Here is a 25299-nt window from a genome sequence, read left to right on the forward strand (position 1 = left end):
AATTGCAACATTTAAAAGCATTTGGATGGGTATATGAATTGGAAGTGTTTGGAGGGATATGGGCCAGGTGCTGGCAGGTGGGACTAGATTGTGTTGGTCGGCATGGATGAGTTGGACCGAAGGGTCTGTTTCCATGCTGTACATCTCTATTACTCTATGACAGTGTCTGTATGAAACCATTATTATTCATGCCATCTTTAGTGTAATCAAACCTGATATGCAGTGACACAGGGAAGATGGGAAGGTGAGATGAAGGACTCTTGATGATCAAAGAATTGGGGTTGTGCTTAACTGGTATGATATTCAGATTAGACAATTGTGAGCATTTTAGCTGTGGGAATGAGGGATTACACTTCCTATGCATCTCAAAGTACTTCACTGTCATTTGCCATCAGCAGATAAATAACAGAAAAAAATGCCCCCAACTCCAGGAGCACTTGGGAGGTGGGTGGGAATTAATGCAATTGGGAAGGATGCAGTGTGATGAACAAAATGCCCCTTCCAGATTCGGACAGGGATATGGAAGGCCCGGAACAATTGATGCCCTTGAGTGGCCATTTCAGTGATGAGCACCACTGCTGTAAGAGCCTCCTTGCATTTCACATTGACTCCATTCTATCAGCAGGGTTTATCTAATTGGTCTGAGTGAACTCACTCCACTTACCTCAACTTCAGGCTCCAGCACTGCATGAGAACCCTACAGTCCCAGTAGTGACATTCACTCCCATTGCTGTTGTTGGAATTGAAGAGCTGCCAGCACTTTTATTAGCTAGCAGGTCTTAAAGGCGGATTTCATCCATAAAGGTCTGGGAACCCTTATGAATGGCAGACAGAATTGAAACTTAATCTTGTTGGGCCACCTCTTTTTTAATCTGGTGAATAGCCAGTGACACAGTTACTAAATGCAGCTCAAAGGATTTAAACGGTTTCCAATTAAGTGGAACAGGGTTGATTTGTTAAAATATAAGATACTGTTAAATTAGGAAAACCATTTATTCAAGTGTTAAGGATTTGGGCACTGGTAAAAATGAGGGTATCTTGAGTATTGCTGAGAAAACAACATTTTTCTCCTTGTCATTTTTCTCCTCAGCAAGAATGCCAAAACAAGGGGACAACCAATATTTATGTTTCATGAGAGGAAAGTGCTGATTACTGGCAACTGGACTCTGATTATTAGTTGAAGGGAAGAGGTATTAGCAGTTTTAATAGGCTTTGATTTGGAGAGGTCCCCAGGCTTTGATGAGATCTAAGCCAGGCTGCTGTTGGAACAAGGGAGGTGATTGTAGGGGCCCTAACATCAATCTTGAAATCCTCCCCGAACACAGAATTATTAGATGACTGGAGGATTGATAATGAGGTATTTCTTATTCAAGAAGAGTGATAGGCATAAATGAGGAATTTACAGGCAAGTGAGTCTAAAATCAGTAGTAGGGCAACTTTTGGAAAAAACTCTGAAGGGCAGAATTAATCTCCATTTGGAGAGGCAAGTATTAATCAAAGATAGTCAGTATGGTTTTGTCAAGTCAATATTATGCTCTAGATGTGTGATTGAGCTTTTCAAGGTATTCCCTAGTGTGTTTATAAGAATAGTGCAGTGGTTATAATCCACGTGGACTTTAGGAAGCCATTTGACAAGGTGTACAATGGAAGACTATCAAGTGGGAAGAGCCCATAAATCCATGACAATTTAGAAAAATTAGATTCAAAACTGGCTTTGTGCCAGGAGGCAGAGGGTGATGGTTGAGTATTGTTTTTGTGACTGGAAGTCTGTGTCCGGTGGCGTACAGTAAGGTTTGGTAATGGGTCCCTTGCTATTTATAGGATACATTCATGATCTAGATATGAATGCAGGATGTTTGATCACTAAGTTTACAGAGGGCATGAAAACTGCTAGTTTAGTAAAGAGAGAGGAAGAGAGACTTAAGAAGATATAGATATAGATCCGCATCCATGAACACCAACTAGCCACGAAATGACATGACCAGCTATCCCTAGTAGCCACACACGCAGATGACAAGCAACATGAATTCGACTGGGACAACACTACTATTATAGGACAAGCCAAACAGAGAAGAGCCAGGGAATTCCTAAAGGCATGGCACTCATCCGCAGATTCAATCAATAAGCACATCGACCTGGACCCAATATACCGACCACTGCAACGGACAGCTGGAACTGACAACCGGAAGCGGCAGATTCAAACCACTACAAATGCTGGAGGAAAGATCACAGGAGGCTCCCAAGCACTGAGGATATCACCTAGACAGGGGACGAAACATCTGCAACACAAATTCCCAGCTCGGCGAACAGAACCACAACAGAGACTAGATAAGCTGGGGTCATTTTCCTTCGAGCAGAGAAAGCTGAGGAGGAGGTCTGATCAAGATATATAGAATTGAGGAACATAGGAATTGAATGTTTTTCTTTCTTGTTGGTGTGACAAAAGCAGAATTGCTCTTTTCACTCCCACAGGGAGTTCTCGCTATCCCAGACTCAATACCACATACAATTTGTTGATTGGAAACTGCTCCCAAAACTCCCATCCAACAACTGATCTGTTAGTTGAGAAACTTTAGTCGTCAATTTGCCACTGTTCAAGATTTCACATCCGCCCGTGTGCTGGTCAGTTTCCAATTCTGGATAGGCAACTGGTTGTAGGCATAAAATGAACTCTTGGGAGATAAATTCACTTGGCCCATGATGAGAAAGATTTAGCACTTGCTCAGTTAATGTTGTATTTGACCTCTCAGCTAAATTCACTTTTGGTTTGGATGACTGCAGCAAACTTATTTTAACACTGATTTCAAAGCTGCTACTTGTTTAAATACAACACTCCCACATGACCTGTTATCTCTGGTTCAGAGCCAAGATTACTATCAACTGTTTCAAGCTGATACTTCCAGAATCTAAATAATTTGAGGCTATCAACAGAGTTATCCAACCAAGACATACAATAAGAACATAATGCTGGAGCAAGCCATTCAATCATGCCCTACTATCTAACTAGGCCCAGGTTGATCTTCAACTACAACACCCCTTTCCCACATCATCCCCAATTCCCTTGATGATTTTAATATAGCAGCAAACTTTCAGACTCCAACAATCTCAATAACTAAGCCTAAACAGTCCTCTTGGGTGAAAGAATTGCAAAGATTCATCACCCACAGAGTAAAGAAATTCCACCTTATCTCAGTCCTTAAGTGACCTACTTCTTAGTCTGGAATTTTATTGCCTGATTCTAACAACCATCACCATCAGCTCCATGAATCTACCCTGCAAAAAATATAAGGATAAACGCTAAATCAGTTCAAACTTTTTCGTTGCACTATCCCTCCAACCGAGGAATTAATTTGGTGAATCTTTGGTGTCTCCCTCAATGACAAGTATATTTTTTCTTGACTAAGGAGATCAAATCTGCCACTATACTCCAGATCTAGTCTCACCAATGCTCTGTATAACTGTAACAAGACACTTTTATTCCACTTAAGTCCTCTTGTAATGAAGGCCAACATACTATTTTTACATTCTTAATTGTTTATTGTACCTGCATGCTAATTTTCCAACACGCGTGAACAAAGTCAATACTTCCCAGATTGTCACCACTTTAAAAATGTTCTGTATTTCTGCTTTCCCTACAAAAGTTGATAACATCACATTTCTCCAGATTGTATTTCATGACCAATTTTATGCCCACTCAATTTGTCTTTCCAAATTCCCTCTTTGTTTCCTCCTCACAACTCACAATCCACACAGTTTTGTATCATCTACAAACTTGGAAATATTTCATTTAGTTTCCTTATCCATATCAATGATATAGTTTGTGAATATCTGGGGTACAAGCAGCATGTACTCTAATTTTGTTTACTAACCTCTTCTTTGGGATCTTTTAAATGTTATCTGAAAATCTAACTAGACTACTAATTCCCGTGGTGCTATTTTGCTGGTTACATCCCTAAAAAAAGTCTAACAAATTTGTAATATATGATTTCCATTTCATAAAATATATATTGAATCTGTCCAATCCTACTATCATTTACCACTATTATTGTTATTTCTTGTGCCAAAAATAAGATTTTTGTGACAAATTTAAGAACAGCTTCTTTTCCACTGTTACCTGAATTATGAGCGCTCATTTCAGAGAGTTCTTCTTTCTCTGCACCTTCTCTGCAGCTATAGCAACATATTCTGCATTTCTGTTCTATTACCCTGTTGTACTTATGTCAGATATGATTTGTCTGGATGGCATGTAAAACAACATTTTTCACCGTATCTTGGTACATGACAATAACAATAAAACAGATTAAATTAAATGAGGTGAATAGATCTGTAATACTTCATTTTATTTCTTTCCCTCCTATCTTACGGTTATATTTGTCATTTTCTAATTTTCAGGAATATTTCCAAAAATTCAAAAGATGCCCATCAATGCATTGATTAATTCCCCAGCCAACTTCTTTAACGCTAGGATGTATATCATCAAGTGCAGGGGATTTATCTACTTTAAGTCCATTTAACTGTTCTAATACTTTGAAAAACACATTAATATACTACCATTTCACCTTTAATTCTTGATTATTCCTGGGAAGATTTTAGTATCTTTCTCTGTGAAGACGGACAACAGGTATTTGTTTAGCTTCTCTATCAGTTCCTTATTCCTGTTTATAAATTCTCCTAACTCACTTACAATGGATGCATATTTGTTTTTCATTGAGTCATAGAATCTCTACAATATGGAAACAGGCCATTTGGCCCAACAAGTCCACACCAACCCTCCAAAAGGTATCCCACTTAGAACCATTACCCTACCCTATTACTTGATATTTCCCCTGACTTAATGCACCTAACCCACACATGCCTGAATACAATGGGCAATTTAGTATGGCCAATTCATCTAACCTGCACATTGTCAGATTGTGGGAGGAAACCGGAGCACCCGGAGGAAACCCACGCAGACATGGGGTGAATGAACAAACTCCACACAGACAGTTGGCTGAGGCTGGAATCCAATCTGAGTCCATATGAGGTAGCAGTGTCAACCACTGAGCCACCATGCTGCCCCTCTTTTGCTAATATTTTCCTTTTCACATACATATAGAACCTTTTGCAAACCTTTTTTGTTTCTTCCTAATTTACTCCCACATTTTTTTTCTTAATATTTTTCTTGTTTCTACTTTTCCAAATTCTAAAATCTTCACAAACCTTGAGATTACTTTTGTGGCAAATTTACATGCCTCTTTAATTGGCCTAATGTAATCCTTGATTGTCTTTACTGGTCATAATTGGAAAACTTGCAGTTTTTTTGTTCATTAAAGGAATGGACTTTTGTTGTAAATATATATTCATTCTTTAAATGTTAGCTATGTGCTGTTCACCACTAAAATGCAATTTTAACGTAGTTTTCCAGTCTACCATTGAAATTTGCATCTCACAGCTACACAGTTTTATTTACTTGAACAACATCACTTTCAAACTTGCTGCAAAATTCTATTTTCTTATCTTATGGCCATTTTTTGCCTAAAAGGCTTTTTTTATACAAGACCAAGTACAACTTACTGGAATTTTAAGATTAATATTTTAAATAACCATAAAAACTTCCACATGTTCCAAAATTATCAAGCTTATTCATACAGTTTTATTTAAATAAACTGCATGTAACTTATATGTATCAACTATTCAAAGTTAAAACCTAAAGGTTAATGATATTCAAGTTTTATTAGACTTGCCCGTGTTATCATCCGCAAAGAAACGGAGAAGTGTTAAAAGAAATGAACTGTCATAAAGCTAATGGAAAGAAAGCTGATGGGCAAGATTTTACTTATTTAAACTCTGACTGCAACAAGCCATGTATTAATTACGTGAAAAATACTTCAAACAAAAAGGTATTTTTACCGTTAAATAGTTGAAACAACAACTATAGTAATTACAAGCACAAATGTAGCTTTACTTGCAATCTCAGTCTTTCTTCTATTTTATAGGATTTCTCACTTTGTAGCTGATTATTTCAGCCTTTGAGTCATTCAACAGTATGCCATCTGAAGTCCCCAATTACCACTGAAAAGAATTAGGTCACAACAGTCTTGATGGCATGGAACTGCTTGGGACTTCCTTCTCCAATCCTTTTAACCAACCTGATTGATTCTGGCAGCACTGAAATTTCAGCTATGGTCCTTATGAAATCAACAAAAAACTTGGCCTTTCTGTCTTCAGCCCTCCATCTTTTCCAACCGCATTACACAACGGTAACACAGATTTTGCTTTATTCTCAGAGACCTGCTTCACCAAAGATATGGCGAAAACCTGGAAGCTAAAATAAACTGTTCCATTCAAAGATAATCTTACTTTTTCCACACAAATTCTTACAGCGTTTTGAACTACCAGACATAAACACAGAATGATATAAAATTAGTTTTCTACTTATCCTATGTTTCTTAGCTTTTCACTCCCATGGTAACCCCAGGTTAAATAGGCATTTCTTGGAATCTAATACTATTATAATCAAAAATCAATTTGATTGCATTTACTTCCCTTGTGCAATTGGCTGTACTTGATAACTGCTGAAAGCATGGCTAATTAATGCTATATGTGTGTGGAAGGGTCTGGAAGAGATTAATGCTGAAGAGTGCCTTAATGTCACATGAATTTGGTGGGAGAACATCTTGGAATCTCAAAGGCCAACTATCTGGGACTTCCTCAGTCTCTGTAATTGATGTCTATTAGAGTCACAGAGTCATAGAGTTGTACAGCACAGAAACAGACCCTTCAGTTCAACTCATCCATGCCAACCAGATACCCTAAATTAATATTGTCCCATTTGCCAGCATTTGGCCTATATCCCTCTAAACATACCCATTCATAAAGCCATCCAGATGTCTTTTAAATGTTGCAACTGTTCCAGCCTCCACCACATTGTCTGGCAGCTTGGTCCATACAAGCACCACCATTAGGTACCTTTTAAATCTTTCCCCTTTCACCTTAAACCTATGTCCTCTAGTTTTGGACTCCCCTACCCCAGGGAAAGGACCTTGTCTACTTATCCTATCCATGTCCCTCATGATTTTGTAAACCATCTATAAGGTCACTCCTCAGCCTCCGATGCTCCAGGGAAAATAGCCCCAGCCTATTCAGTCTCTCCTTATAGCTCAAATCCTCTAACCCCAGCAACATTCTTGTAAGTCTTCTTTAAATCCTTCCAAGTCTCATTACATCTTTCCCATAGCAGGGAGACTAGAATTGCATGCAGTATTCCAAAAGTGGCCTAACCAATGTCCTGTACAGCCGCAACATGACCTCCCAACTCCTGTACTCAATGCACTGACAAATGAAGGCAGGCATTCCAAATGCCGCCTTCACTATCCTATCTACCTGCAACTCCATTTTCAAGAAACTATGGAACTGCACTCCAAGGTCTCTTTGCTCAGCAACACTCCCCTGGACCTCACCATTAATTGTTTAAGTCCTGCCCTGATTTGCCTTTCATGCAACATCTCACATTTATCTAAATTAAATTCCATCTGCCACCCCTCAGCCAATTGGCCCACTTGATCAAGGTCCCGTTGTACTCTGAGGTATCATGTGCAAACTTACTAATCATACCTCCTATGTTCACATCCAAATCGTTCATATGAATGACAAGAAGCAGTGAACCAAGCACAGATCCTTGTGACACACCGTTGGTCAATGTAACTTGCAAATAGCTGTTATCATGGAATAAACTACATTTGGTTAAGATGGAGCCTCTTCTCATGAGATTAGCACATGGTTTCTCTCTACCACACTGGTAACTACCCTGAAACATGATAATGGCAGCAAATCTATCTTAAAATGAGCATGAGTACAAAAAGTACATGGACGGCACAATGTCTCAGTGTCAGTGCTAGGGACTGCAATTCAATTCTAGCCTCAGGTGACTGTATATGTGGAATTTGCACATTTTCCCTGTATCGAATGTGGGTTTCCCATGGGTGCTCTGATTTCTTCCCATAGTCCAAAGATGTGCAGGTTAGGTGGATTGTCCATGCCAAATTGCCTATAGTATCCAGGGATGGGATGGCTATGTGGATTAGCCACAGGAAATATAGGGTTAGGGTAGAGGTGTGCATCTGGATGGGATGCCCTTTGTAGGGTCAGTGTGGACTTGGTGGGCCGAATGGCCTTTCCTTACTGTAGGTAATTCTATGAACATGATGTGCAGGGCAATGGAATGCTCAAATAGCAACTAGGACCTTGCAATAAGGGAAACTACTTTGTGAAAATTGCTCAGAGAATTACCCATAAACAATGTTGAAACAGTGACGCTTGACAAAAATGCAGTGAACTCCAACAGTCCAAATGGTAATCCCATTCACCGAGGCAATGCACGTCACTAAATGATGTTAATAATGGAGGCAATATCCTTTTTCCCCATGAAGAAAAGCACCATTTGTGAAAATAGTGCCACAGTGGTTTGTGTTATTATCTGACTAATAACTCTAGAACAAAAATACCTTAATAATCATGTTAATTAACCACTAAAACTAATAACAACAGAATATGGATTTTGTTAATATCCTACTAATGAAAGAACTAAACTAATAACAAAAAAAAGAGTTATAATCCAACAATGCAGTGGGAGAATTTGAATTCTGTTTCAAATATCCAGAAATAAGAAACTTGTGTCAGTACAAGTGACCATAATCTTCACTGATTCACTACTGTCCTATAGGAAGGAGATCACTTATCCTTACCCCAGTTTGGCATGTATTTGACTTTAGGCCAACTCAAATACAATTGACCCTTAATCGCCCTTTGAGTCAACCCAGCAAATGAGTCCATTTTATTCAACCACTAACAGCAGTTCAATCAGAAAGCTCACCACAATCGCCTCAGGGAGATGAAAGATGGGTAATAACTATCAGCCTTGCCAAAACAGTCATGCTGCACGAATAAATGTAAAACATATAATTTATTAAATTAGTAACTATGCATACAATAGAAAGGGAATTCAGATTTAACATATATAGCCTGACACAAATATACAGAGATAAAACACACAAAATATTAAGTTCCTCTGTGATTAGGACAGCAAAGCACAGACAGGAAAGCAGTATGGGTCAATATGCAAGAAATCATATCACTCACTTAAACAACCCACTAAGTACAAATCTGCTCTACCCCCACTCCTGAACATAATGACTTTCAATGTAGCACAGTTTAAGTGCTCACAGGAGGAAACTTTCAAATCATTTTTGCTCAGTTCCAAACAGAGAAGGTAATTTACAAATACAGGCAAAAAAAATTCATTATCATAATTTCCAATGTCTCTTACATCTATTGTGAAAATTTGAGCAACATTTCTAGCACTAACCAATTTTAAGATAAAGACAACTTGTCTGCACTGACCAAAGTAGTTTTCATCAGATCTTTAGCATCCTGGTTTATATTGTGATGTGAGGTGTGTGATTAATATCTGGTTTAATATCATTTATTTTCAATTTTTGAATTTTGAACTATTGGCATATGTATTAACTGAGTCTGAAGGAGATTACTGATTAACTAGTAAGTATTTCTGCAGCCATGGTGATTTATTTTAGAACACAGTTTGAGAGAGAACTCCTATAAATTAATTGGGTTTTGTTTATATTAGCAGAGTTTACAAACAAATAAATTAAACATAGCATCGCTTCAGGCTTTCAGATAGAAGATAACCTGGATGGTTTGCCTTTCAAACTCTAAGGTGTTTTCCTGCCAAACTCATATGACATTAAAGTGGTCCCGAGGAAACACTCATAGCTTGAAAATAAAAACTTTTGGGTTTCATTTGGGCAGTTGCCTGATTGCAGACATCCTGGCTAAGGCTGGATGTATAAAACCAGCTGGAGAAAGGACAGTAGTTTAGTAATGTTAAGAGGAGATTACTTCAGTATAAGGAGTCTAGTTTAGTACAATTCCACATATCAGGCTTACAAAACAGAATTAGTTTAACCTATATGGATCAGCAAACTTTACATTCAACACAAAGACATTACTTTGTAAGGGAATGACAAGTTCAATGAAAATGAATCTGTTAAGAAAACACACACACCTTACAATTAGGTATCTTGTTTTCCATAAATGTTAAGGACCAAAAAATATCAGTTCCAACTAGCTTTTCAGCTTCTGACTGAATGATTTAAATTTTGGAAAACAAACCAAATTGTAAGTTGAAAAATATGCCTTAAACAGAATAAAATCCAAAGTGCTTCACAGGAGCACTATAAAACAAAATCTGACACCTTTGTTGCACAGGTATAGATGTGGATAGATAACCAATATGTGATCATTTAAACTGATCCTAAGGAACATTTTAGGACAAAACAGAGACAGAGAAGCACCAGTTACAGAAGACATAAGGAACTGCAGAGTTTATGGCTGAGGCAGCTGACAGTATAGATACCAGTGATGGAGCAAATTAATGTTAAGCAAATTAAAATCTATTTTCATTCATTTCAACAGAGTTTTGCTTCCCCTAAAAACAAGATCAAATTCAAACAAAATAGTGAAATCAAATTGTGTTCCATTGTGTCACAAAATGCCTTTAGATTCCAAGCAAAAATAGGCCATAATTTATTGAACTGATTATTTTAGTAGATTACACTGTGAAGGTTTTGTGTACGAACCATTTGCCATATTATGTTAAGATAATTGGACAACATCTTAAGAGACAAAAAGGTTGAATATCCTGCAATGATTTGTCATGAGGTCAGCCAAGTGGATCTCACAGACTATGAGTTCCTTGATTGGGGCTGTTAATCTGATCCAATCGGGGGCTCTGGCTGACATATAAACAGGAGTTTCTGTTATTGACCAGATAATCTAAAAGACTTTGTTTAATTGGAGGAGCAAATTAATGCAGATGCTGGAATCTGAACTGAAAACAAAAAAAAAGCTGGAGAACACAGTGGGTCAGGCAGCATGATCATCTAGATTTGAAACATTAGCCTGCTTTCTCTCCATGGATATTGCCCTGACCTGTGTTTTCAGGTTTTTTTTTGTTTAATTGTGGCTCTGGTTTGGCTGCAACTTGTCTAATAGTCTGCCAGTTCATGTAGTCTTCATATGCTTGTAGTGCAAACTGCCATTTTTGGTTAAAAGTAATTTGTGTTTCCTGTTAAAAATTAACAGCTGTGAGGTATTTTTGTGCACGTTTACATCACCCCTCTTCAAAGATAGAATCAGTTAAAGTCACTTATATTCTAAATAAAGAACCACATTGTCTAAATATTTTGAAATAATTCACCACACACACTTCTAAGAAGGAAGTTTGTTTCAATATATTATAATGAATATGGCTGCTTGAGTACTTAAACATAAATATTATATCAACATGCCATTCAAAACTGCAACTCAGCTTTGAAAATTTTAACATTTCAACTTTAATGCCACAAGATGTTCATTTGACCTATTCTCAGAAATGGGTCATTTAATAGTCAAGCTCAATGATACCCATTCTAAAAGATGAAAGACTTAACAGCAATCTAGGTTTGTTCAACATATCATTTCAATTGCATGACACTGTAATCTTTTGCTATAAATGCTGTGTCTTATGATCCTGCTCCATTGTTACCTGATGAAGGAACAGTGGTCCGAAAGTTAGTGCTTCCAAACAAACCTGTTGGACTATAACCTGGTGTTGTATGATTTTTAACATTAGGTTTAAAATTGCTCACTGTTATAGTATCAATTGGCACTTACAAAATAGAATTTCAAACTCTGACCACTTTGTATGAGCAAGTGTCAAACAGTTAAATGTTTGTTAATCATGCATCAACCAGCCTTTCAGATGATTGTGGCGAGTCAGCTTGAACTATTGCTGTCACCTGGTGTATGTATGTCCACAGTTCTATCACAAAAGGAGTTCCAAGATTTTGATTTAGTGGCAAGGTAGGAGCAGTGATAAAGTATGATGTCAGGTTTGTGTGTGGCTTGTAGAGAAAGTTGGAGTGATATTGTTCCCATTGATATTATACTTGTCATTCCAGGTAAGAGAGGTCACAGGTTTGGAAGGTGCTGACAAAAGAGGGTGAGCAAGCTGCAATGCACCTTGGAGATGGTACATATTGCTTCCACTATGTATCAATAGTGTAAAGGAACTGATTAAAGAGGCTGCCTTGTTCAGGATAAAGTCAAGCTTCTCAAGTATCGGAACTGCGTTCAATCAGGATAGTGGACATTCAACAATGGAAATCCCATTCAATGGCAAATTCATTTATTGTAGGGGCCTGCTACCTGCCACTTATCAACCCAAACCTGAATGTTGTCCAGGTCTTACTGTTTTTGCAAATGGATTACTGGCATGTTTGAGGAATTGTGAGTTTTACTGAATATTCAAAAATCATCAGCAAATATACACATTTCTGACCTTATTATGGAGGGAAGGTGATTCATGAAGAAGTTGAATGTGGTTGAACTTAAGAAACTTTACAAAGATGTCCTGGGTCAGAGATGATTGGTCTCCAATAACCAAAAACATCTTCCTTTGTGTTAGGTCTGATTCAATCAGCTTGCTCCTAATTCCACTGACTTAAATTTTGACACCAAATTTTGACACCAAATGTTATCTTGGTCTTAATGACATTAATTCTCACCACATGACTGTACTTTAGGTTTTTCAGCTTTGTTTGGATGCTAGCAGTGCCCAAACTGAGTATTCGTTTGTGCATGAAGTTTCTTTCTCCTTCATAAGATGCATTGCTCAATAAAACAAAGAACACAATACCAACCTTTGTTAACATAGGTATTATCAACTTAAAATAATATATAAAAGAACATTGTACAAAGACAAGTGTTTGCCTATTAATATGAGAAAAAGATTTTTCTGTATTTCCGTTTAACTGAGATGAAGATTTACTTGCTGTATGAGAGTCACTTTTGAACGAATTGAAATGTTGCCATCGAAATGATGAAGCAATGCAAAAAACTAAAATTGTCCACTAAGTACAAATGAATACGATAGACATGCAAAATATTTTTTAAAACTTCCATGCATTTAATGAATTTTTTTTGTTCATTTTCTCTATTGTGTGTGTCATTTGTAGCCAATAAAAGATGTAATATATCATTGTAATCGAGATCATCTGTACTGCTAATAAAACTTACCACAGTTAAACTCTTCTGTTGTTACTGAGGCAACTGATCTGCCCTGTAATTCCCTAGGATACTCGCATGTTGCAGCTGCTTGCGTGTTGCTGCTTTGGGCATAGTTCTTCAGTAATTCTCCCAGCCACATCAGCTGACAATCACACACGAGGCCATTAGAATCCAAGCGACTGCAATCATATAAACACAAGGACAGAATTAGGGGACTTCTCTTTACCTACAAGCTATTCTGTAACATAACCAGTGTGCAATTAGCACTGAATTGTGTTTTTTTAACTTTAAAACAATATTGTCCCTCTTCTTCCTAGTCTTCAAAGGGCCCATGCAGACCACTAATTATGGTATCAATCAAAGTCATCTTTCTTGCACAAGGTGGACAATCAGAGTAGGGGAAAGTGAGGACTGCAGATGCTGGAGATCAGAGCTGAAAATGTGTTGCTGGAAAAGCGCAGCAGGTCAGGCAGCATCCAAGGAGCAGGAGAATCGACGTTTCGGGCATGAGCCTGAAGAAGGGCTCATGCCCGAAATGTCGATTCGCCTGCTCCTTGGATGCTGTCTGACCTGCTGCGCTTTTCCAGCAACACATTTTCAGGACAATCAGAGTACTCAAGCAAATTGTCATTGTGCTAACACAGCCAAATCCAATCTTCAGCTCATCTGATTCCATACGTGCATTTCCAATTGGGGCCATTATACACCAATTAAGAGTAACACTTCAACTTCCATACCCGCCTTTCCTTATCCAGGGACCGAGGTCAGTTTACAGTTAGCAAATGTAGAGCAGTTCATGGGAAAAACCTCGTCAATAGAGTTCAGCTACTTTTTACGTCAACCTGTAAACTATCAGCAAAGATTGAGTTCTTTCTTTTCACAAATACAGTACAACCTCAGTTATCTGAACCATGATTATCCAAATTTCAGATTATCCAAATAATGCTTGGATAAATTGTGTTCGCCAAATGTTTGATTATCCGAACAAAATACTCCCCGTCTGTGTCGTTCGGATAACCAAGGTTGCTCTATACTGAGAAAACTTATTCTTATAGGAGGTTTTCAAGCTTTGAGTATTGGCAAAGAAAGGAAGAAAAAATAATAACTACAATAAAAAGTGCATAAGAGATTTACTTTTTTTAAAAAAGAATTGCACTTTTTGAAGGAAGATTGGTTTGGTGCAGAAACTTCAGGCATGGAACAGATAAATGAGTAAATGCAAAATCTAGAAGTTGATGGATTATATCACTCTATCATTAGCTTCAAAAAAACTGCTCTTTCCAGTTAGATTTCCATTAGCAGCCATTGAATGTTACTGTTTTTGTACAGTAGATGTGAATTAAACCCCATAGTTAGTAATTATCAGTGTCAATGTCATATAATTCCTATAGTACAGATGGAGGTCATTTCGTCAATTGAGTCTGCTCTGACCCTGCAAAGAGCATTCCATCTGAAACCAAATCCCAGCCTATCCCTGTAACACTGCATTTACCATAGCCACCTAGCCTGCACAGTCCTGGAAACTCCCTCCAGCGCAATTTAGCACAACCAATTCATCTAACTTGCACATCTTTGGACTGTGGGAAGAAACTAGAGAACCCAGTGGAAACCCATGCAGACATGAGGAAAACATGCAAACTACACACAGTCACCTAAGGCTGGAATCAAACCTGGGTCTCTGGCACTGAAAGGCATCAGTGCTAACCACTGTGCCACCATATCCTTTTATCAATGTAGCATTCTTCAATCAGCCTTTCTGTAAAGTGACTACTACAAGTGTGGAGTCTTATTCCTCCATGACTACATTTGTTTTACAATTTAAATTCAAAATAAATAAGTCACCAAGGCCTGATGGGATTTATCCAAGGATTCTCTTGGAAGCCAGGGAGGAGATCGCCGTGCCTTTGGCTTTTATCTTTGTTCCGTCATTGTCTACAGGAATAGTACCAGAAGACGGGAAGATAACAAGTGTTGTTCCCTTGTTCAAGAAGGGGAGTAGAGACAACCCTGGAAATTATAGACCAGTGAGCCTTACTTCGGTTGTGGGTAAAGCGTTGGAAAAGGTTATAAGAGATAGGATTTATAATCATCTAGAAAGGAATAAGTTGATTTGAGATAGTCAATACGGTTTTGTGAGGGGTAGGTCATGCCTCACAAACCTTATTGAGTTCTTTGAGAAGGTGACCAGACAGGTGAATGAGGGTAAAGCGGTTAATATGGTGTACACGGATTTCAGTAAGGCATTTGATAAGGTTCCCCATGGTAGGCTTTTGCACAAAATATAGAGGCATGGAATTGAGGGTGATTTAATAGTTTGGATCAGAAATTTGCTAGCTGAAGGAAGACAGGCGGTGGTCATTGATGGGAAATGTTCATCCTGGAGTTCAGTTACTAGTGGTGTACCGCAAGGATCTGTTTTGGGTCCATTGCTGTTTGTCATTTTTATAAATGACCTGGATGAGGGCGTAGAAGGATGGATTAGTAAATTTGCAGATGACACTAAGGTCGGTGGAATTGTGGAGAGTGCCAAAGGATGGGTGGTAAATGAAGTTTAATGCGGAAATGAATTAGGTGATTCACTTTGGAAGGACGAACAGGAATGCAGAGTGCTGGAATAATGGTAAGATTCTTGGTAGTGTAGATGAGCAGAGAGCTCTTGGTGCCCATGTGCATAGATTCCTGAAAGTTGTCATCTGGGTTGATCGGGTTGTTAAGAGGACATACAGTGTGTTAGCTTTTATTAGTAGAGAGACTGAGTTTTGGAGCCATGAGGTCATGCTACAAAACTCTGGTGCGGCCACACTTGGAGTATTGCGTACAGTTCTGGTCACCACTTTATAGGAAGGATGTGGAAAGGGTGCAGAAGAGACTTACTAGGATGTTGCCTGATATGGAGGGAAGATCTTATGAGGAAAGGCTGAGGGACTTTAGGCTGTTTTCATTAGAGCGAAGATTGAGTGGTGACTTAATTGAGACATAAAAAATGATCAGAGGGTTAGATAGGGTGGACAGTGAGGGCCTTTTTCCTCAGATGTTGATGGCTTGCATGAGGGGACATGGTTTTAAATTGAGGGGTGATAGATATAGGGCAGATGTTTCTTTACTCAGAGAGTTGTAGGGGCATGGAACGCATTGCCTGCAACAGTAGTAGACTTTGGATCAGTGGTGCTGGAAGAGCACAGCAATTCAGGCAGCATCCGAGGACAGGCAAAATCGACGTTTCGGGCAAAAGCCCTTCATCAGGAATAAACGTCGATTTTGCCTGTCCTCGGATGCTGCCTGAATTGCTGTGCTCTTCCAGCACCACTGATCCAGAATCTGGTTTCCAGCATCTGCAGTCATTGTTTTTACCACAGTAGTAGACTTGTCAACTTTAAGGGCATTTAAATGATCATTAGATAGACATATGGATGAGAATGGAATATGGTGTATTGGACAGGCTTCAGATTGATTCCATAGGTTGGCACAACATTGAGGGCAGAAGGGCCTGTGCTGTGCTGTAATGTTCTATGTTCTGTATTCTATATTCTAAAATATTAACTTTTTAAAATTTCATTTCCTTTCTGTCTCTTTCCTCTCCCTTAGTCTAACCGTTGTCTCCGTCTCTATTTATCCTACCTGATTTGACATTGAATTCACCTTCCTCCTTAAGCCTTTTATTTGTTTGCTATCTGGTTACGGAGGGTACTCTGTTCACCTGCGTCCCCCATTGCTGCTACTCTTGCTATTACTGCTGTAAGTCACATTTTCAGCAAATTTGTGTGTAGATATTGTTCAGCTGAAAAACACAGGATCTAACTAATGGCAGCAACTGTTAGCTGTCCTTCTACAGCAAAATCTAATCTAAAGGTACTATCAGTAAATCCATAAATACAGTGATTTCCTATATAATGATAATACTTGCAATTATACATCATATTGGCAATTCAAACATCTTGAGAAATCTATGGAATATGCAACTCAAAAAGAAAAATTTCTAAAATAATACACAAAGCAAGAACAAAGTTAATTAAATGGCTAAAGTCTACAGCACTCACAGTCGTTTTAGTGAACTCAGATGAGCGAAGGTTCCAGCAGGAATTCTTGATATTTTATTATTATGTAAGAATCTGAGAAATGAATAAGACAAGTTAGCAATAGAAGTAATCAAGTTTGTATCTAGGCATCTCCTTATTGAGTACATTGCATAAAGAAAATAATATTTCTGTAAACTAACTGTATTACTTATTATTTCTATTACATTTTCTTTAATCTCTTACTATGCTGTAAAACAAAGATTCCATGTCCAAAGACAAGCTGTTTAGTTTAATCTTAGCTTTTAAACGGCTGAGGATTTAGTGACAATGTTGACTTTTATGGGCTTTGACTATACAGAAGAATGGTATCTGACAAAGCTCATGCATCAAATGTTTTCACAAGTTTAACATGTGCATACTAATTATATTAGTAGTTAACAGTACATTAACAATACATTAACTGTATTGTGGGTCCAACTACACCATACTACATCAGAAAACATAGTTCGCTGCCACCCACTCTAGGACAAATCACATGGCAATAAATGCTACTTATGCCAGCATTGCCCACATTTTATGAATGATTTTTTTTAAAACAGACTGAGCTACCATTCACTGAACAAGTGCCAGCCACATTCACTTTTAGCACACTTGTCCCAAAGGTCAGAGGTTCATTCCCACTCTAGGATTTTAGCACATAATTTAGTTTGAAAGTTTAGAATTCTGCATTGTCAGAGTTGTCAACCATATCTTATTTACCTGTCTTGATGGATATTAGAAGTTCTTTAGCCTATCCAAAGAAATGCATGTATTCCCCTGGTGACTTTGCCAGCACAAACAAAAATGAGATAGGTGTAATGTAAACATTTGTCTACTTAATAGCAATGGTTTCATTTCAAATTGATTCATTATTTATTTAGCGTTTGGAATATTTCTGAGTCACAATGAGAAGTACTATTTAAACAGAATTTCTTTTTGTCAGCACATTGTATATCTAAACTGATAATCTCCTTTCCTCTCATGTAACATACTATGCTTTCTATCCAATTTGAGGATTACGGTATGTTCTGACAGACTAATCTGATCTGAAAGACAATTATTGGTGCCTGATTGGGAATCCAATGTGGAATTTCTAATTCAGTTGAAAGATCAGTTTGAGATCATCTTCAAATTCAAACAATCCTTAGGTAAGTGACAAGATTCCATTTATGACCATTTAATTCTCATCTAGCTCTCGTTTATGTACCCATGTATTCTTTTAACTTCATACTGTTGTTAGGGAACATGAAATTCTGACTGGTTTTGTGGCAATCCACACCTCCATTCCATCAAGTGATCTCAAATGTAAAAAGGTGAGATGTTTGTGAATGTCTGTGATCAATTTATGTACTATTCATTACATTGACATAAATACAAGAACACACAAAGAAAATTGAGATCAGGATAGGCTATTCAGCCCCTCAAACCTGCTCTGCTATTTTTGAAGATTCTGGTTGATCTGATTGTGACCTCAACTGTCTGTACTCATACCCATTGACTCCCTTATTGATCAAAAACCTATTCATTATAGCCCTGACTACATTCAAACAACTAGCTTCCACTGCTCCCCACAAAGAGAATTTTACAAACTAAAGACCTCTGAGAAGACAAGAACATCATCATTTCACTCCTAAATGAGAACCTCTTCTCCAATTTCTAAACTGTATTTCTTAAATTTAGTCTCTCCAAATAGGAAAACAACCACCCGGTGTCCACCCTGTCAATTCCCTTCAGGATCTTATAGGATTCAATAAGATCACCTATCTTTCTACTAAATTCTCATGTGTGTAGGCATAACCTATTCAACCTTTCTTCATACGATAAGCCCTTCATCCCAAAAAACATTGAATGCACCTTCTCAGAATGTCTGAAGTATGGAAGCAGGCCATTCAGCTCTTTGAGTAACACCACTCCTCTGATCTGCATCCTACCCAGACCCAACTCCCTACCCTGTAACCCTGAATTTCCCATGGCTACTCCACTTAGCCTGCACATCCCTGGACACTATAGGCAATTTAGCATGGCCAATCCACCTAACCTGCACATCTTTGGACTGTGGGAGGAAACCAGAGCACCCAAAGGAAACCCACGCAAACACAGGGAGAACATACAAATTCCACACACTCGCCCGAGGTTGGAATTGAATACAGGTTCCTGGATTTGTGAGGCAGCAATGCTAACCAGTGAGTCACCATGCTGCCTTAATGTAATTATACATTTTGCTTCAAAGGAGACTGATACTGTATTCCAGGTGGAGTCTCACCAAGATTTTACACAGCTCAGTAAATCTTTCCCAAATTAATATTGCATTTTATTTTCAATAAATATCAATATTTCATGTCACTTTCTATCATTTGTTCCACTTGGGCACCCAGTTCTGAACTATCCCTCTATTCAAATAACATACATGTCAACATGGACAAGTTTACATTTTCCCACATTAGTCTGCATTTCCATTTCTTTGTCCACTCACATAACCCATATAAATTCTCTTGAAGACTCTTTATGTCTATCTGACAACTCACTGTCCACCTGTCTTTGTGTCATCAGCAAAGTAAAGAAAAAAATAACAATCTTATATGTAGCACCTCAAGCCAGCTTAAAGACCCTTTCAACCAATTTATTGGTTTTCAAAGATGGTTGTAATTGTCCTAACTGTACTGGTTTAATCGTTAGAAACCAGATTAAAACAATTGCATCTGTGATTGTTGTCAGAAACACATTTCATATCTCTATTTTTTCACCCATGATCAACATATTTGCATGTGGACATATATTCTTTCCTTGAACTGATTTACTCAATTTTAATAGCTCGCTGAATGCTTTTGTATAGCAAAAAATGAAAGATGATATTTTATTTCTCACATACATGTTCTGGAGGTTAATTAAACAAAACAAGCCTCACTCACTTGATTCACTGATATATACAAAATTAGATACAACTTAAAATAAAATAGTGACTATCAAAATAAGAGTTTAACTCAGTCTCTATTTTATGGAAGCTGAATGCTTTTTAATTGAGATGATGTTTTGGTTGGTCTCAAAGTTCTTAAAAAGCAGCGTTTCCTCTGTAGCTACGAAATTTCTATTAATCTGGTTTCTCAAGTGAATTTTAAGGTGAAACCAGGTCAGAGTAGAGAGTCCTAAGCTCTCTTTCAATACATTGTAGTTAGTTATTTGGCTGCTTAGCTGACTGTGGCCAAAGGGTGACATTTATTTGCAAGAATTTCTCATTGGAATTCACTTGAAAACTGGTTTGACTTTTAGCAGCGAGCAAACATTGCTGTCTCGCATGCAGTGTTGAGTCACTGTACAAATGTCCTATGGGTCTTCAATAAACATACAATTACTGTTTCGCACCTCTTGTATTTCAGTCAGTCAAAGGCAAATCACATATTACAATATTGAACAGACTTTGTTTACATTTTGTCTTTATCCGCAGTGAGTCATATCATGCAGAATGTCATATTTATTTTCTCTTGAGATAGAATAGTTTCTGAATGCACAATAGATATTTGGTGACGCTCAGAAATATCTTGACTTTCTATCTTTCAAAATGTAGAATTTAGAATATAGTTTTAAAGATGTGTATTATTGTCATGCCTGTACTTGGTGTGATGTGTATCAAGTATTATAAATGATAACTTATGAAAACACTGTAACAGGCTGACTAAAAATATGTTGATGGAACTGAATCAACTGGTGAGAAGGTGAATATTGCACCTTGCAGTATAAATTTGTCCATGTTGCAAAAAGTTGTATTTTAGCCTGTATTATTGGGATCAGACATCAGCTATTGGGACTAACTAAAGTTTTGAAGTTTTGAAGCTAAATTAAAATGTAAATCCTAAATTCTAGTGATTCTTATCATTATTACTATTTTAGCTTCTCATATTTCACTTGGGGTTACCACAAGCCTGACTGATCATCCATCTCTATCTCCTCCTGTCATTTACCTATTCCCCTTTCAATACTGCATGTTTAAATTGCTTGCCACCATGTCTTTTCATCCAGTGTTAAGCCTTCTTCATTTGCTTCTTCCGGGAGATGCCATCTCCATTACTTATTGCTTCACATTTCCTCTTTTTCTCTGCAACAGAAGGCCATACATTTCAATCTCTTCTCGAGTACTTTCTTCACTACTCCCACAATGTTCACTGACCTTGTGATATCCCAGTTACTGATTTTCTCCTTTCTCACTACTGCACATACCTGCATCAGAGTAGTATCCAATTGTTCCTCTTTTCTTGATGTTATCCAAGTTTCTGCACTCCATAACCAGGCTGCACTTACAATGATCTTATAGATTCTTTCTTTCAGTTTCAGCAATACTATTCTATCATATTACACCCCATAAAACCTCTTCCAATTACTCCAACCAAATCTAAATCATTTCTTAAATTTCAATTCCACATTTTTATCTTCTAATGTCACTGACCTCAGCTACTTGAAATTACTTTTTCTCTAATCTTTACACCCAAGTTCTAAATTCTATTGAATAAAACAAAATTTACTGGATAGATGCTCATTAGGAAACATCCTTTGAGAGGACCAAGGGATTGAAGTCTTTGGCACAAATCCTATATCCAAACCATACATTCTTATCTCTGCTACATGTTAATCAGCAAGTCCTAACTATATCTGTCCTAGTCTAATTAAAAGTACAGTGAAAGTATTATAGCTTCAGACTGAAATGGTATTTTATTGAAAATTAGCGTTGCGTGGAATTTAGGTCTTTTGCATATGAGGTTTTCCTTTATTGTGTCATTGTTTACTGTACATATATAAAGTTCAGTATAAAATTCACAAAATATCCTGGATACAGAACCAAGAGCATGAACAGATCACTCTTCAGTGAGCATTGCAAAGCCATTAATCTCCTATTTTCTAGAATCTTTGAAAGAAAATACATAAAGGTTGGCATGTCTGTTAATTTACATTGGCAATATTTCAACTGTGTACACTGGGCTAGTCAGAATCTATGTCAATCAAATATTTTGAATCATTATCCAATCAGTTAACTCCAAGTATATTATGCTAACCTTTACAAAATTATTGTATTTGTGGACTGTGCTTTGCCACTTCCAAGCAGAAGCAACTTGCAGCAAAATTAAATCAAAACCCTGAAAATGTATCTATATAGATTAAACTATTAGCTCCTTTCAATGTAACTAATAGCTATTCTTGTTAAACTGGAATCCATTGATCATTTTGAAGTTTTATCCTATGGTTATGCTTTACAACTCAGCACGTTTGCAACTTAGATCCTTGTCAGTGCTGTGTTACTGATTCCAGCTGAGATGGTCGTTATGCTGTTACAATTGCTAGCAGCGCCTATGGACTTTTGGGAACAAGATCATCTAAGGCTCTCATTCATTTACTGGAATGGTATTTGCATATTTCGATAGGAAAAAGAAAAATGTTGGCTAGGATGATCTATGCAGTTAAATAGCAAACAAAAAGGATTGTCAGAGATGGTCCTTGCAGAAATCGGAGTTAAATTTCAATCCTTGTTCTCGTGGTCTAATTGGCTGCAGTATGTTTTCCGGAGTAGTGCTCTACAATGCAATTGAAACTCTTTGTTCATGCTATTCTTGTTGGGTTTGGACAAAGGATATGCACCAGAAATTTCTATTCCTTTCTCCTCTCGAAGGATATTTGCTATGATGTTGTTAACACTGAAACTAACTCAGGAATGATGAAGGGGTCCTGCCCGAAATGTCGATTTTCCTGGTCCTCGAATGCTGCCTGACCTATTGTGTTTTTCCAGCACCACTCTAATCTATGTTGGTAAGTTAACCTGTCCAACTAAGTTAAATTTTCTGAAGTGTGCTCTTCATGTCGTTAAATCACAATGAAAACTGAGCTTTGTTTGCAGTTTTCTTCCGCAATCTCATGATGAGTTTCAGGGTGTCTTTGGTGGAAGTTTTCCAGAGCTTGGATGTGATACCACTAGCACCCAAGACTCTGTCCCAGGAACAGGGTGGTAAGGAAAGTGACCTGCAAGAGTTTGATTCAAATCTTCTAGATTTTAGCCCACATAAGTTAGTTCCTTCAGTAAGAATATTAGAAAGAAAACTAGTCCAAATACTTCAAATCATGTGTTTATTTGAACAGTTGAAATATTATTTTTGGAGGATATAAAGATATCATGCTAATTGAAAACCAAGCTAAGACAAAATAATCACAATGCAAGGACAAAAAAAATGCGTGACCTTACTGCCATCCCTTTGCTTTGATACCATTTCTGTTGAGTTTCAAAAGCTTCTAAATTTAAAACATTGACCCACCAAATATGTTGCTTTTTAGCTTTGTCATAAGCTGTTTTATTTCCAGCTCTTTTTTTGGAATTCATTCATCCGAGGAGCAGGAGAATCGATGAATTGGGCAAAAGTCCTTCATCAGGAATGAGACTGTGAGCCAAGGGTGTGGTGAGATAAATTTGGGGGGGGGGAGGAGAGGGCGCTAGGGGAAAGGTAGTTGAGAGTGCGATAGGTAAATATACATGGGGGTAATGGTGATCGTTTGGAGAGGAGGGTGGAGCGGATAGATGAGAAGGAAGATGGACAGGTAGGACAGGTCATGAGGGCTGTGCCAATTTAGAAGATTAGAATGGGGATAAGGTGAGGAGAGGGGAAATGAGGAAACTGGTGAAATCCATGTTGATGCCGTGGGGTTGGAGGGTCCCGAGGTGGAAGATGAGGCATTCTTCCTCCAGGCGTCAGGTGGTTAGGGAGTGGCGATGGCGGAGGCCCAGGACCTGCATGTCCTTGGGGGAGTGCAAGGGGGAGTTGAAGTGTTCGGCCATGGGGCTCTTGACTCTAATCTCTAGCATCTGTAGTCCTCACTTTCACCAGTTGATTTAAAAAAGGGAGGTCTTACTAAAAGTATACAAGACATCAGTCAGACCACACCTGGAAACAATTTTGGTCTCCTTATCCAAGGAAAGATACACTGAAATTGGAGGCAGTCCAGAGAAGGTTCATTAGGCTGATTCTTGTCATGGAGAAATTTTCTTGTAGGATGAATAGGTTGGGCCTGTACTCATTAGAGTTTTGAAAAATGAAAGAAAATTTTATTGAATTATATAAAAGATTCTTAAGGGACATGTGATAATACATGCAGAGGGGTTATTTCCCTTCTGAGAAAATCAAATACAAGAAGGCATAATCTCAGATTAAACAATCACACATTTAAAACAGAGCTGTGCAGGAATTTCTTCTGTGAGGGTAGTGAATCTGTTGAATTATTTACTGTAGAGGTTTGTCAAAGCTGATTGGTTAAGTATATGCAAGGTTGAGATTGACAGGTCTTGTCAGAAAGGGAACAAGCTTGTCATTCCAATTCTGGGAGCTTCCTGGTGGCATCAACAATCATCTCATGAATCTCCATCAATAACTTGCAAGCAACTACAGACCATAATCTTGAGTGCCTGGCTTCAACTCTTGATGTCATAGATGAATCCAAGGAAGGTTTCTACTCCACCCTGAACATCATACTCACCAACATCCCCAGGAAAGATAAAATTAATCTCTTTGGGGACTTCAATAGCAGGACTGGAAAGCACATCCAACTCTGAAATGGAACCATTGGAAAGGAAGGAGTCAAGAACTGCAATTGCAATGGGATTTTCCAGCTCACCAAATGTGCATCAGTCTGGTCATCACCAACACACTGGTACATAATCATCCATGTCATTGTTCGAACCTGAGACCAAAATAATGTCCTCATTGCCAAAGTAATGACCAGTACAGATGATTGCTAGACAGACCACCGCCTCTTTTGCACCTCAATGTTCATCAAATGCTCAGAAGCATCTTAAGACAAAGAAACAGTTCATAAAACAGCTCAACCTTGATAAGCTTCAAGAGCTGAGCAGACTTGGGAAGGTCTAACAATATCTTCTCAGAAGTCTTCAAAGTGTCAATTTTAATGGAGTGTAGGAAATCGAATTGTGCTATGAACAAACCATTAGCTACAAGACCAGAAACCAGCAAGATTCGTTCAATGAGAATGACCACATCATCCAAGTCCTCATTAAAAAGAGGAAAGCACTCCAAGCCTGACAAAACCACATCACCAGCAAGGCAACAATGAGAACTCATCAAAAAGCAAAAGCACAGTTTCAAAGAACAAGAGA

The 25299-nt window shown here is 38.0% G+C and overlaps 1 protein-coding gene across 2 annotated transcripts in view; it reads right to left on the bottom strand.

Annotated features, from left to right (window-relative positions):
• LOC122549088 (peroxidasin homolog) overlaps positions 1-25299 on the bottom strand; it is a 573433-nt gene that overhangs the window by 234669 nt on the left and 313465 nt on the right. For both annotated transcript variants that reach the window (XM_043688313.1, XM_043688312.1), the window contains exons 6-7: positions 17142-17213; positions 13114-13283 (exon numbers count right to left, since the gene is read on the bottom strand). In XM_043688313.1, the coding sequence (XP_043544248.1) occupies positions 13114-13283; positions 17142-17213 (242 nt within the window). The remainder of the gene's footprint in view (positions 1-13113; positions 13284-17141; positions 17214-25299) is intronic.

This window comes from Chiloscyllium plagiosum, chromosome 4 (assembly GCF_004010195.1).
Source record: "Chiloscyllium plagiosum isolate BGI_BamShark_2017 chromosome 4, ASM401019v2, whole genome shotgun sequence".
In the NCBI taxonomy this organism is placed as follows: Eukaryota; Metazoa; Chordata; class Chondrichthyes; order Orectolobiformes; family Hemiscylliidae; genus Chiloscyllium; species Chiloscyllium plagiosum.